This window comes from Schistocerca piceifrons, chromosome 3 (assembly GCF_021461385.2).
Source record: "Schistocerca piceifrons isolate TAMUIC-IGC-003096 chromosome 3, iqSchPice1.1, whole genome shotgun sequence".
In the NCBI taxonomy this organism is placed as follows: Eukaryota; Metazoa; Arthropoda; class Insecta; order Orthoptera; family Acrididae; genus Schistocerca; species Schistocerca piceifrons.
Window position 1 is genome coordinate 948,258,222 of NC_060140.1, and position 13,847 is coordinate 948,272,068.

Genomic DNA, 13,847 nt, shown 5'->3' on the forward strand with positions numbered 1-13,847 from the left:
TTGTATCTTTACCGGTGACGAGAAATTGTGTCTTTATGCTAACATAGTGAGAAAAAAGGAATGTCTGAGCCCAGACAAAGCAGCAACTCCTCGTACGAAGACCTACGCACACTCACAAAAAAAATATGTATCTGGTGGAACAATGGCGGTGTGGTGCGATACGAATTGCTTCCACGAGGTGTAACCACCAATGTTGACATTTATTATCAATAACCGAGACGTATTGCAGACATTGAGCAGCGGTAAAAATTGCTGTTTTGAAGAGCGCGCCGCAGCGCGTAGTGTGAAGCAGTCGCCCTCCGTTTCTGGCGGTGGCGCCGCTGTGGTAGTCGCAGCTTTGGTGTCTCCCTCTGGTGGGAAAGTGGGAAGGTAGGCTGTTCACGTGCATTTAAGGGGCGATATGAGCTCGCCAGTCTGTCAGTCTGGGTCAGTCTCTCGTCCCCAGCTTGCTAGTCTGTCTCTCGTCCGCATTTGTTAGGCAGCTAGTGTCTGTCTGTCGTTCGGAGCTGCCTCTGTCAAGTTTGTCGGATTCGGTGTGTTGACGAATTTATTGCTTGGAGTGCAACGGCCTATATCCTGAAATATGTTTTGATCTTGCCTATCATCTTGGGAGGCGGTATCTGTGTACCGTAGAGCATCTTAATCTGTTTGGCCAACTTGTAGAATTTTATGGGCTTTTTTAAATGGTCATTTTAGTATATAAAGTTGCCAACCTTTCACCGTAAGAGTTTTCTTAGAAGTTAAAATCAAGTTGCACCTTCGGTGGCAAAGTTAACATTTTAATTTTAGTATTTTGTACCATTTCCATCCCTCCTACGGGGGTGCATAGTTGGTGAGCTTGTGTAAATTGTTAAAACCTTTAGTTTAAAGTAGTCTGGTGTGTTGCAGATTTGCACCAGCGTAGTCTTTCAGAGGCTGTTGTGAGCGGTCGTAATTACGGCCGTGTCAAAATGGAGTGGCAAGGTTCTCTGCCCGAAAGCTCATACAGTTAAAACTTGTTTCCTTCGCTCTGAATAAATTGTAACTTGATATTTAGAGGGTGCTTTCTGATTATAATTTTAAATCTGTTTCTTTAAAAAAAATGCTTTTAGGCTCTATTTAAGTAAATAAAATTACCATTTGTTAAAAAGGCATTTTAATTATGATTTCATCAGTTACTCACGGGCAACTACTTCCACGCTCACATAGTGTGATTAAACGTGTTAATGTTCTTCATGAATCGCCAGTAAATAGAATAAAGCATCAAGAAAATTCCTTGAAATTAAACCCACGGTTCAGACACAATCCAAAAACAACGACCGGGAAGAATGCGCGTGTAATGGTGATAACGCGCGCCCGAAATCCTGATAGACTGACAAAAGACACTATACGCCAGTTGGCTTGGAGAATCATTCCGCATCCACCTTATTCATTTGATATTGCGCCCTCTGATTTTCACCTTTTCCGCGTCTAGGGAACAGCCTTCAACGAACTACCTTTCTAGACGAAAACGTGCTCCGAACTTGGCTCCATGGGTTCTTCGCCTCAAAGCGACGTGATTTCTACACTCACGGAATCGAAAAGTTACCCCAGCGCTGGCAGTCTGTTGTAAATAGTGAAGGAGAGTGTGTTACTGATGACTAAACTGCCTGTTATGTGCATATGTTTTGTTTATTAAACTTACGGAAAGATGCTACGAACTTATGGATCAACCTAGTAACTGCTTGCATAAGGAACGTAGGTGGACCAACGCGTTATTGACTTGCTCAATTTATGAAGCTCATTCTCCTGAATAAATCGCTCAGTTTTTCTGAAATTCTAATCGTTTGTTTTGCAGCGCATGTACATTTTATCTACCGATTTCCGCTTTCCGTCGCATCCGGATTATACTTACCTGGTGCGCCTTTGTTTTCTTTTGTTTTCGGGTGTATAACTGCAACGGCGGAATGTTTGGTAATGTCGAGGTATTTAACGACTCAACGCTGACCTGACAGAGCATATCTCCCATTGTACGTATTAATAATACTTCAGATACCCAATATTGACAAGAGTGAGTCATAGGCATATAAGAATTGAATCCAACAAACAAAAAAACCAAGAATTGGAAGAGAAGACAGTAAATAGAACGGGCTGAATGATTGTACACAGACATAAATAAATGAAACTGATTAAAATATTTTCAAAAGAAATTAACTACTTTTGCTGCAGCAAACAATGAACAATTAATAATTAGGCTCACTACTGTCAATGAGACTTGTAACTTTGCTGCTGTTGGTCACTGGAAGCTGGACTAGATAACTCTATAGAGACACAAAACTGTTGCTCATTTGCTCTGCCAGCTAGATGAGTCTGTAGGTATAAAAAAATAAATGTCTGCGTGCTTTGCTGGGAATTCATTACTTTTCCCAGCCAGCGAGGGCGATAGTGAAACCCCTGTTTCATTGTTCATTTACAGGAGAGGACTGAAATTCCAGAATGCAGTAGAAAAACAAAGGCTGCTCCAGCATTCGAGGAGGTCCTGGACGCCATTGGGTCCAGGGGCCAGTTCCAGACGAGGCTGAACATCGTCTTCGTTTGCATTGCCTCATGCTTCGACATGATGAGTCTCAACGTGTTCTACCTGGCTATGCAGACTCCTGATCACTGGTGCTACGTCCCTGGCAGGGAGCTTTCCAACCTTTCGATTGAGGAGTGGAAGAACCTCACCATACCGAGGTTTGTAGTGGTAAATATTTTAGCTTACATCGATCGAATGTTCCGTCGGTTCTTGGTAGAATCTTTAATATTTTATGGATGAAAACACCCACAACTTTGAAGTAAAATTCTACACTATTTATTATTTTTTCACAAACCGATTTTCCGCTGTTATGCAATCATCAGGTACAAGGATAAGTGCGTGGTGCGGTGAAATTTTGTTGCATCATGTACACTCCTGGAAATTGAAATAAGAACACCGTGAATTCATTGTCCCAGGAAGGGGAAACTTTATTGACACATTCCTGGGGTCAGATACATCACATGATCACACTGACAGAACCGCAGGCACATAGACACAGGCAACAGAGCATGCACAATGTCGGCACTAGTACAGTGTATATCCACCTTTCGCAGCAATGCAGGCTGCTATTCTCCCATGGAGACGATCGCAGAGATGCTGGATGTAGTCCTGTGGAACGGCTTGCCATGCCATTTCCACCTGGCGCCTCAGTTGGACCAGCGTTCGTGCTGGACGTGCAGACCGCGTGAGACGACGCTTCATCCAGTCCCAAACATGCTCAATGGGGGACAGATCCGGAGATCTTGCTGGCCAGGGTAGTTGACTTACACCTTCTAGAGCACGTTGGGTGGCACGGGATACATGCGGACGTGCATTGTCCTGTTGGAACAGCAAGTTCCCTTGCCGGTCTAGGAATGGTAGAACGATGGGTTCGATGACGGTTTGGCTGTACCGTGCACTATTCAGTGTCCCCTCGACGATCACCAGTGGTGTACGGCCAGTGTAGGAGATCGCTCCCCACACCATGATGCCGGGTGTTGGCCCTGTGTGCCTCGGTCGTATGCAGTCCTGGTTGTGGCGCTCACCTGCACGGCGCCAAACACGCATACGACCATCATTGGCACCAAGGCAGAAGCGACTCTCATGCTGAAGACGACACGTCTCCATTCGTCCCTCCATTCACGCCTGTCGCGACACCACTGGAGGCGGGCTGCACGATGTTGGGGCGTGAGCGGAAGACGGCCTAACGGTGTGCGGGACCGTAGCCCAGCTTCATGGAGACGGTTGCGAATGGTCCTCGCCGATACCCCAGGAGCAACAGTGTACCTAATTTGCTGGGAAGTGGCGGTGCGGTCCCCTACGGCACTGCGTAGGATCCTACGGTCTTGGCGTGCATCCGTGCTACCAGTGTTAAAGACTGCGATGGAGCTCCGTATGCCACGGCAAACTGGCTGACACTGACGGCGGCGGTGCACAAATGCTGCGCAGCTAGCGCCATTCGACGGCCAACACCGCGGTTCCTGGTGTGTCCGCTGTGCCGTGCGTGTGATCATTGCTTGTACAGCGCTCTCGCAGTGTCCGGAGCAAGTATGGTGGGTCTGACACACCGGTGTCAATGTGTTCTTTTTTCCATTTCCAGGAGTGTATTTTAAACTAGTGCATCTAGAGAGTATCTCCATTTCCAGACATGAGCCGCGCGGGATTAACCTAACGGTCTCAGATGCTGCAGTCATGGACTGTGCGGCTGGTCCCAGCGGAGGTTCGAGTCCTCCCTCGGGCATAGGTATGTATGTTTGTCCTTAGGATAATTTAGGTTAAGTAGTGTGTAAGCTTAGGGACTGATGACCTCCGCAGCTAAGTTCCGTAAGATTTCACACACATTTGAACATTTTCCAGACATGAAAAATGGAGAAGATAGGTTTAAGAATAAAACAAGAGGGGTTGTTTCAGTGTAAATGCTATGTCAGATTTTTCAACTAAGATAAAATAAAGGACGGGAAGACGAACTATCTCGAAATAATTGAAATTAATAAACATATATCCATCAGCCCAAGCTCAGTACTGAATGACCAGACACAGTTCCCTCACTCGCCACTTCTAACTGCAGATACTTCTCAATATCCCAGCCAGGCCATGTTGCAAATTACCCCCCTCCCCCAACCCCCTCTTACTCACATGCTCCGTTTCCGTCTATTTCAGTTACACAATTTCCTTTCTTGTGAAAGAAAAATGGTTTGTATAACCACAGCTGATTCACTTACCTCCTTAATTTCTCTACTCTATTTTATCGGTTTGTAATTTAGAAACTGTTAAAGAAAAAGTTATTTTGTTCTGCCACACCTTTCGAATATGTAAACAAAGTTTATTGTTCAGTTTATTTTCTTCTGTGAACAACAGTGGTAATTTGTATATGGTCCAGCCGGCCGCGGTGGTCTAGCGGTTCTAGGCGCTCAGTCCGGAACCGCGCGACTGCTACGGTCGCAGATTCGAATCCTGCCTCGGGCATGGATGTGTGTGATGTCCTTAGGTTAGTTAGGTTTAAGTAGTTCTAAGTTCTAGGGGACTGATGACCACTGATGTTAAGTCCCATAGTGCTCAGAGCCATTTGAACCATTTTTGTATATGGTCCATTAATTAATGTGTCACATATTTTGCCTTAGCTAAATAATCTTACATCGCATTTACACTGAAATAAAATCTGTTGTTTTAATCCTAAAACCTGATGTTGACATTTTTCAACTCTGGAAATGGAGATACTCTATAAATGCACTAGTTTAAAATATTTGCCCCAAACAAAACTTCACTGCACCACATACTTATCTTTGTACCTGTAGATCACGTAACAGCCGAAAACGTGTTTGTAAAATAAATAATAAATCTTGTTGAATATTACACTAGCGTTGTGTGTGTTTTCATTCATAATTTTGGCTTTCATCTACTAAAACTGCCTAGTAATTCAATGGAAAGTGAAACACACTAAGTACAACTTGTTATACATGTACGTACCGCATAAGATGATAAAAGATGGCAAAGACCAATCTTGCTTTAATGTTATCATTCAGAAAATGTAGCGAAAACAGAAATTGTTGCACTTTCAATTTGAAAAATAATAAACAGATAGCGCAACTTGCTTACCTATAATACGGTATGTGTGCATAGCGTGCAACTACTTTCTGTGTCAGATCTTGGAGAAAAATGTATTAGAAAATTCAGAGAAGTTACGGTTCTATGACAGATTTTAAAGGCAATGTTCGGATCCAAATCTTCCGTCTAGTTCTTCGCACAACAGTCTTACGTCCAAAATGAGAGTGGGAACATTAATCTCCAAATTTAAAAATGAGTTCCCATTACGATATTTCTTCCGTAACGATGTCTGACTACCGTGTACACAAAAATAACCACTACCAGTACTGAAAAACTGTTTAGACAACTCACTACGAAGAGAGCTGCAGGAAAAAATTTCTGTTACAAACAACTTTATGGGGAGGGCAGTCACAGTTCAGAGGTACTGTGGATAATAATAACACCAACACTCAACACTCAGTAACCATTCGAATTATTAAAAAAATTATAACAATTAAAAAGTCAAGAATGATGGGTATTTCCAAATACCACACATCTGTATGAATGTGCTTTATTTCTACCATTTCAATCTTTCAATCTGCGATTTGTATTCTTGGCAGATAAACTTGAAATGCGTCTATAGTGACGTGAAACCGGTAGTTGCGAATAAAGCACCTTCATACAGCTATGCGGGTTTTGGAAACACCTCGTCATTCTTGACTCTTTAATTATTATAATTTTTATGATAATTCAAATGGTTGTTTACTGTCGGCTGTTGGTATTGTAAACTCAAACTTGTTTTTATATTGAATAAACAGTGAGAAGTACACCTTTTTAATGCTTATCTTTACCAAGAATCTCGCAGTAAGAAAACCGATGCACAGATTCTATATCTACATCCATACTCTGCAAACCACTGCATAGCGCACGGCGGAAGACACTTCCGGTTTACAACGTTTTAAGATGTTCCTCTTTTACATTCGCGGGAAAAATCTGCGCTCTCTGTAATTAGTCTCATTTTGTCCATCATACGTAGGAGGTGCAGTATATGCCTAGATTCGTCAGTTAGTAGGAGATCTCGTAACTTTGTATGTAGGGTTTACAGGTATAATTGGCTTTTCCCTTAAGCGTTTTGCCAGCGGCCTGGGACGGAAGTGGGGGTGGGTTGGTATGAGGGTGGGGCGGTGGAGTTAAACACACAAAATCCCCCATACGACTGCACACAGTGTTACGTAAAACGTGCACATGGACCAGAAGATTTTATGACCGAGTGTCTAGACCTCACGACCTGTTTCCTGTCTTTACTTGTTCTCTTGTTGCTGCAACCACCAACTAAAGGCTGATCCTGAATTTGTTATTTACTAATTAGCTGGAGTTTGAGGGGGCATATACACAACGAGGACCACAAATATCTGATAAAGACTCACATGTATTCTACCGGTACAACACAATAATGTGGTCTGCACTGTTCACACGAAAGATACAAATCAGTTCGTGCACGACAGTTGGCGTTTTTCAGAGAGTCATGTCCTGGGTTCTGTTGATCACAGAGATAAGGGCTCAAGTTTTCTGGATACTATTCGGCCTAGCGACCATTTGTATACGTACAGGAAGAACGACCATGCTGTAGTTTCTTCTTCTTCTTCTCGTTTTGGCCATGTGAGGACAACATTAATTCGGATCAGCTCGTTTCTTCTGGTCCCTCTCCTTGTCCAATACTGTTTCGTTCTCGTACTTTGCATCCTTCTTCGCTCTTCCGTCCACGATGATTTTGTTATGGGTCTAGCTCTGTTCTCTAAACCCGTGAAAGCCTGCATTTTTTCAACTTATAAATTACTCTGCTGTATTCTCTGGTTCCTTCATTCGCATTTCTTCCAGATACCTTTCACATATTGGGTCCAGCGCACTTTGGTTCTCTTTTTCACCAAAAACTGTACTATTTGCTGTGTTAACCTGCCCTGGTCAGTTATGAGGATGTGTCCGAAGATCACGCTCCGCCTTTTCCTCGTGATGTCGGAGATTCTCTCTACCATGGTGTATAGTTCTTGGTTCGCACGTCTTCTAAACTGACTACCTTCTGTTCTTCAAGGTCCCAGTATCCCGCTGAGAATTTTTCGTTCCGCCAGTTTTAGTCTCTTACGTACTCCTGTTGTTACTGCTGGACATAAGGCTATTCTGAACTACAGGGTCAAATTTAAACCATACACACTTCCTCCAGTGCAGGCAAACTGAGCAGATCGATTGGTTCTTCTGCTTCTTACGCAGCTTCTTACGCAGCTTATAACACCACCATTTGTTCACGGGCGCTTCCTGAGAAAAACCATGACTTTTCGGTACCAAAAGTACTAGCTGTGGGAGGGCCACTTCAGTAATATCTATTAATGGTAGTTCATAGAAATATGTATCATATGTCCTTAAGACGATGGTGTTGGGAAGCCTTGAAACTTTGTTCGAGATCACTATCCGTTAGCGGGATACAGAGGTTCATAGTTACCGTACTTACGCACATAAATTATGCAGTAATATCCGATGTGAGGCATGAATGTAGTTTTAGATGACGTAGTGAACACATGGCAAAGGTTCTAGCACCATCACAATGGTTCTGAGGTCACAAAACAACTATTTTTAGGCAGCAGTTCTTCATCAGTAAAACTTAACGACTTGTTGCTCTGTGTGAAGCGCACTTCACGCCCGTGCAAATATGCCCAAAGTGTTACTGCAGTGACAAAAATGGTCTAAAAAGAGTCTTAAAATGGCTGAAAAGAACTTAAAATGAGTGCCAAAAATTATGTAAAACTGGAAATGTTGCGAACACAGTCAAATACTTCTACTGATATTTTTTCTTGTCTAAGGTAGATATCACGAGTCGGTCGTTTTCGATGAATCGCGATCGATGCGCAAAGTATCAAAAAAAAAATAATAAAATATACAAAGTGCACAACTTTGCTTCCACCGTTAACTTCCCAACATTTGAGGCTTTAATGAAACAAATTGGTTACACATGTATCATTCAAAGTATTTTCCATCGCTGGCCACTACTTTCTCCCACCTTTCGGACAGTGTACGAATCCCACGCCGAAAAAATTGCTCATCTTTTGAAGCGATCCACGAATCGATCAAATTTGTGACTTCTCCATGAGATCGGAAGTGTTGGTCAGCCAGGCCATGCGCCATTGATCTAAACAGGTGGTAGTCAGAGGGAGCAATGTCTGGAGTATACGGCGGGTGGGGTAGGACTTTCCATTTTAACGTTTACGTTTTGACCTCTTTTGCAACGTGGGTTCGAGAGTTGTCGTGCTGCAAAATCACTTTATCTTGCCTCTCGCTATATTGTGGTGGTTTGTCTTTTAATGCTCTGCTCAGACGCGTTAATTGCGTTCGGTAACGAGCACCTGTGATTGTTTCACTTGGTTTTAACACCTCATACTACACGACGCCGAGCTGGTCCCACCAAATGCAGAGCGTGATCCTCGAGTCGTGACTATTCGGTTTGGCCGTCGACGTGGAACCGTGTCCGGGACATCCCCATGATTTTCTGCGTTTAGGATTATCGTAATGAACCCATTTCTTATCCCCGGTCACAATGTGATGCAGAAATCCCTTCCGTTTTTGCCTCTGAAGCAACTGTTCACAAACACACAAACGCCGTTCAACGTCTCTTGGTTTCAGCTCACACGGGACCCAACTTCCTTCTTTCTGAATCATGCCCATAGCCTTGAGACGTTTTTAAATGGCTTGCTGTGCCCCTCCCACTAATAGTGCAAATTCTTCTTGAGTTTGACGCCAGTCTTCACTCAGCAATATCTCCAGTTCTGCACCTTTGAAAACATTCTCTCTTCCACCACTATCTACATCTACATCGGCATGGATACTCTGTATATCACATTTAAGTGCCTGGCAGAGGGTTCATCGAACCACCTTCACATTTCTCTATTATTCCAATCTCGTACAACGCGGAAAGAATGAACACCTATATCTTTCCGTACGAGCTCTGATTTCCCTTATTTTATCGTGGTGATCGTTCCGCCCTATGTAGGTCGGTGTCAACAAAATATTTTCGCATTCGGAGAAGAAAGTTCGTGATTGGAATTTCGTGAGATGATTCCGTCGCAACGGAAAACGCCTTTATTTTAATGATTTCTTTTGTGGCGGCGTTCGTAGCGACAAACAATTCGTTGTAGAAACGGCTTACGAAGTCACCGCCACACTTTTAATAGCGGGCCGACCGGTCCGCTGGAACAGTAAACAGAAAGATGAAAACCCAAACACTCTGATTAAATAAAAGTCGGTACTTATCTTTATTAACGAAGATACAGAAACACAGTAGTGAACTCCGTGTCTACAGAAATCTGCCTAGTTCGAGTCGGAGCGGCTAGGTCAGCGTCGGCTGACGACAAACAACAACTCTGCTGCGATGAACACACAACTGACTAGCAAGTACACAAATCGGTGGTGAGTATACAACTGAGCGGCGAATACAGAACTCCTAGCGCTCGCGACTCCAGCGCTTAAGAAACCAAAAGCCAGCGGTGGCGCGCGCAGACTTGCGGCGATTTCCTGTCTCGCTGGCGCTGCTTATGCGGACGGCGTCCGGACTTTGATGCTGCCAACCTTTTGGCAGCGGGCTCGGGTGGCATTACTGGCTAGGATATAACACTCCTCCCCCCCAAATCGCCGCACCGTCGTTGAATAATGACGTGGCGAGCGTCGACCGGCGGGGGAGGGGTCTGGCCGCAGGCGTAGCGGACGAGACCGGGGCGGAGACTGTTGTCGGTGGCAGTCTCCGGTCCGCACCCCAGCATTGGCTGCGCGGGGCCTCGGGAAACACCGACTGAAAACCGAGGTCAGGGTGCACGCCTGTGACCACGGGCGCAGCTTCTGGTACTGGACGCGACGGGGCGTCGGGACCCACGAAGAGAGGCAGCGTCTCCTGACGCTGCGTCGACGGCTGCTGAGAGGGCGCCGGACAAGGCGCTGCGGTGTCAGACTCCTTGGGGGTGCCCAAGGAAAGCGGCTGCAGGACAGGCTGCACAGCCACCGCTTGGGAAGGCGGCCCGGCTGAGGGGTCGACGTCCATCAGCTCCGAAGGCGGTGGCGACTGAAGAGGGACCGCAGGCGCCAGAGCGACCACCTGGGGCGCTCCCGGATTAAGCTGCGCGGGAGGCATCAACGGGACGGGCTGTCGGCGTGGTAGCGGCGACGGCTGCTGCTGCTGCTGCCCTGGGGGCGGCAGCGAAGTCGGAAGGCGCGGCTGGAACCCACCGCGGACCAAATCTGTGGACAAAGAACGAGCGGCAGAATCCGGGCGGCCAGCGCGGCGCAACTGGTTCTGATGCCTCCTGTGCACCCCAGTAGCACCTTGAACAGTATAAAAACCGCGACCCTGGACACTTATCACGGTACCACGTTCCCAACGACGGCGACCGTGATAAACTCTGAAAAAAACGGCGTCGTTGCGCTGAAAACGCGTGCGATGCTCAGAAGCGGCGGGTCGATCCGGGGGGTGCAACAACCGTAGTAGGGTGCGATGACGACGGCCGTGGAGAAGCTCCGCAGGCGAAGGGCCGTCGCGTGGCGTGGTCCGGTACGACGACAGGAACGTGATGAGGGCCTGCTGACGAGACTGCGTAGCACGAAGGCGGTCCATATGATCCTTGAATGTGCGTACAAAACGTTCCGCTGCACCATTCGATTGAGGGTGGAACGGCGGAGTAAGAACATGGCGAATGCCATTGGCAGAACAAAAACTTTCAAATTCAGCAGAGGTAAATTGTAGACCATTGTCAGACACTAAAACTTCTGGAAGACCCTCAATACAAAAAATTGAAGTCAACGCCTGTATAGTTTGTGCAGACGTTGTAGACTGCATGGGCACAACAAACGGAAAATTACTAAATGCATCTATCACGATGAGCCAACGAGAATTCCAATATGGACCAGCGAAATCAATATGTACTCGCTGCCAGGGACCGCCAGGGCGTGCCCACTCAAAATAGCGTTGAGGCGGAGCAGCTTGGTGTTCGGCACACGTCGAACAATCTGTAGACATCTGCGTAATCTGCTTATCAATGCCGATCCATGTACAATGACGGCGGGCAAGCTGCTTGGTGCGGACCACTCCCCAATGACATTGATGCAACAAGTCGAGGACCTTGGATTGGAGCACTTGGGGAACCACTACACGAAGCTGGTCATTCTCGGTGCGTAACAGCAAAACTCCGTGCGAAACAGACAACAGATGACGTTGCGGATAATAGCGACGAACCACAGGATCCGATATGTCCTTTGCCTTGGACGGCCAACCACGTTGAACAAAACGTAATAGTAAACTCAGATGAGGATCCGTAGCTGTCTCACGTGCCACCTGACGATAATCAATCGGAAAATCCCGGAAGGATTGATGCTCACCGGCGTCAATCTGATGGCAAGAGTCGTCAGAGGAATCGAAGACATCATCCGCAGCAATCGGCAATCTAGAAAGCGCGTCAGCGTTTGCATGCTGAGCCGTAGGGCGATACAGTATCTCATACTGGTATTGTGATAACAAAAGAGCCCAACGTTGTAGTCTCTGAGCTGTCCGGTGAGGAACTGGTTTAGACGGATGAAACAGTGACGTCAGGGGCTTGTGATCTGTTACTAAATAGAATGGTCTACCATAGAGGTAGTGATGGAATTTTGTGACACCGAACACAATAGCCAACGCTTCCTTGTCAAATTGGCTATAATTACACTGAGCTTTGTTTAGCAATTTAGATGCGAACGCAATAGGACGTTCGGTGTTACCGACTCGGTGAGACAACACAGCACCGAGGCCGAAAGAAGAGGCATCACAAGCTAACACCAGAGGCTTGTTAGGGTCGTAATGGACCAGACAACGATCATTCAATAAAGCCTCTTTAAGCTGCTGAAAGGCTGATTGGCAATCAGCTGACCACACAAACGGAACATTCTTACGGCGGAGACGATGCAACGGTGCAGCAATCTGTGATGCATTAGGTATAAACCTAATATAATATGTCAATTTGCCAAAAACTGCTTGCAATTCCTGCAGATTGCGAGGGGCGGGCAAATCACGAATAGCTGCTAAATGTGACTGGGAGGGATGAATGCCTTGAGCATTAATAACATGTCCCAGATACTCCAGCTCCGTAAGGAAAAATGAACATTTATCGATGTTGCAACGTAGGCCTGCCTGAGACAACACTTTAAACAAACACTCCAAATTACGGAAATGTTCAGCAGGCGTCCGACCGGACACAACAATATCGTCTAAATAGTTGCAACACGATGGCACATTAGCCAGAAGTTGTGACAAAAAACGCTGAAAAACAGCTGGAGCTGACGCACAACCAAAAGGCAAACGCAGAAAACGGAACAACCCCAACGACGTGTTTATGACAAAATACTGTTGTGATTGCTCGTCGAGGGGCAATTGCAAATATGCTTCACGGAGATCAATTTTGGAAAAGAAACGAGCTTCCCCTAACTTATCCATCAGCTCGTCCGGTCTAGGCAAAGGAAAAGAATCAATGACAGTCTGAGGATTAACTGTCGACTTAAAATCAGCACACAAACGTAACTTGCCAGACGGTTTCTTTATAATAACTAAGGGAGAAGCCCACTGGCTCGGTGAAACGGGTTGAATAACACCGTTGTTTTGCCAACGACGAAGTTCATCTGCTACAGGTGCCCGGAGGGCGTGAGGCACTGGACGAGCACGAAAAAATCGAGGCTGAACATTATCTTTTAACGTAATATGAGCGGCAAAGTTCGCAGCACAACCTAGTTCGTCTTTAAATATGTCACTGTATTGTTTACACAAATCGGTTATGCTGTCTTGAGGAACAACAACAGAATTAATTTGCAACACATTGTCTTGGATAGACAGGCCAAACAAGTCAAAACAGTCTAATCCGAAAATGTTTACACTGTCTGTAGCGCGGAGCACTGTGAATGAAACTGTTTTTGTATTGCCACGGAATGTGGCTGGCACGCTACATACATCTAACACAGGAATTTGTTCTCCACTATAAGTAGCCAAAGAATGTTTTGCCGCTGAAAGTTTAGGGCGGCCGATAGCCGCATACGTAGCACTATTTATGAGAGTCACAGACGCACCAGTGTCTAATTGAAAATTGAAGGTCTTATCCTGGATGCGTAGCTTCACAAATAGTTTATTACACTGTCTCTGGATCGGTGCAGCGGAGGCGGAAGACACAAAATCAGCGCGTTTAGCGCGTGTTCGCTGCTTACGACAACTCGTGGGTTGGGCGGGTGGAACAACAACTCCCGCTTCACTTGCAGTCTG

At 45.8% G+C, this 13,847-nt stretch overlaps 1 protein-coding gene across 1 annotated transcript in view; it reads left to right on the plus strand.

The window, feature by feature from the left end:
• The first annotated feature begins 2,575 nt into the window (after positions 1 to 2,575).
• LOC124789256 (solute carrier family 22 member 1-like) overlaps positions 2,576 to 13,847 on the plus strand; it is an 80,973-nt gene continuing 69,701 nt past the window's right edge. Inside the window, exon 1 of the mRNA XM_047256552.1 lies at positions 2,576 to 2,694. Within this exon, the coding sequence (XP_047112508.1) occupies positions 2,576 to 2,694 (119 nt within the window). The remainder of the gene's footprint in view (positions 2,695 to 13,847) is intronic.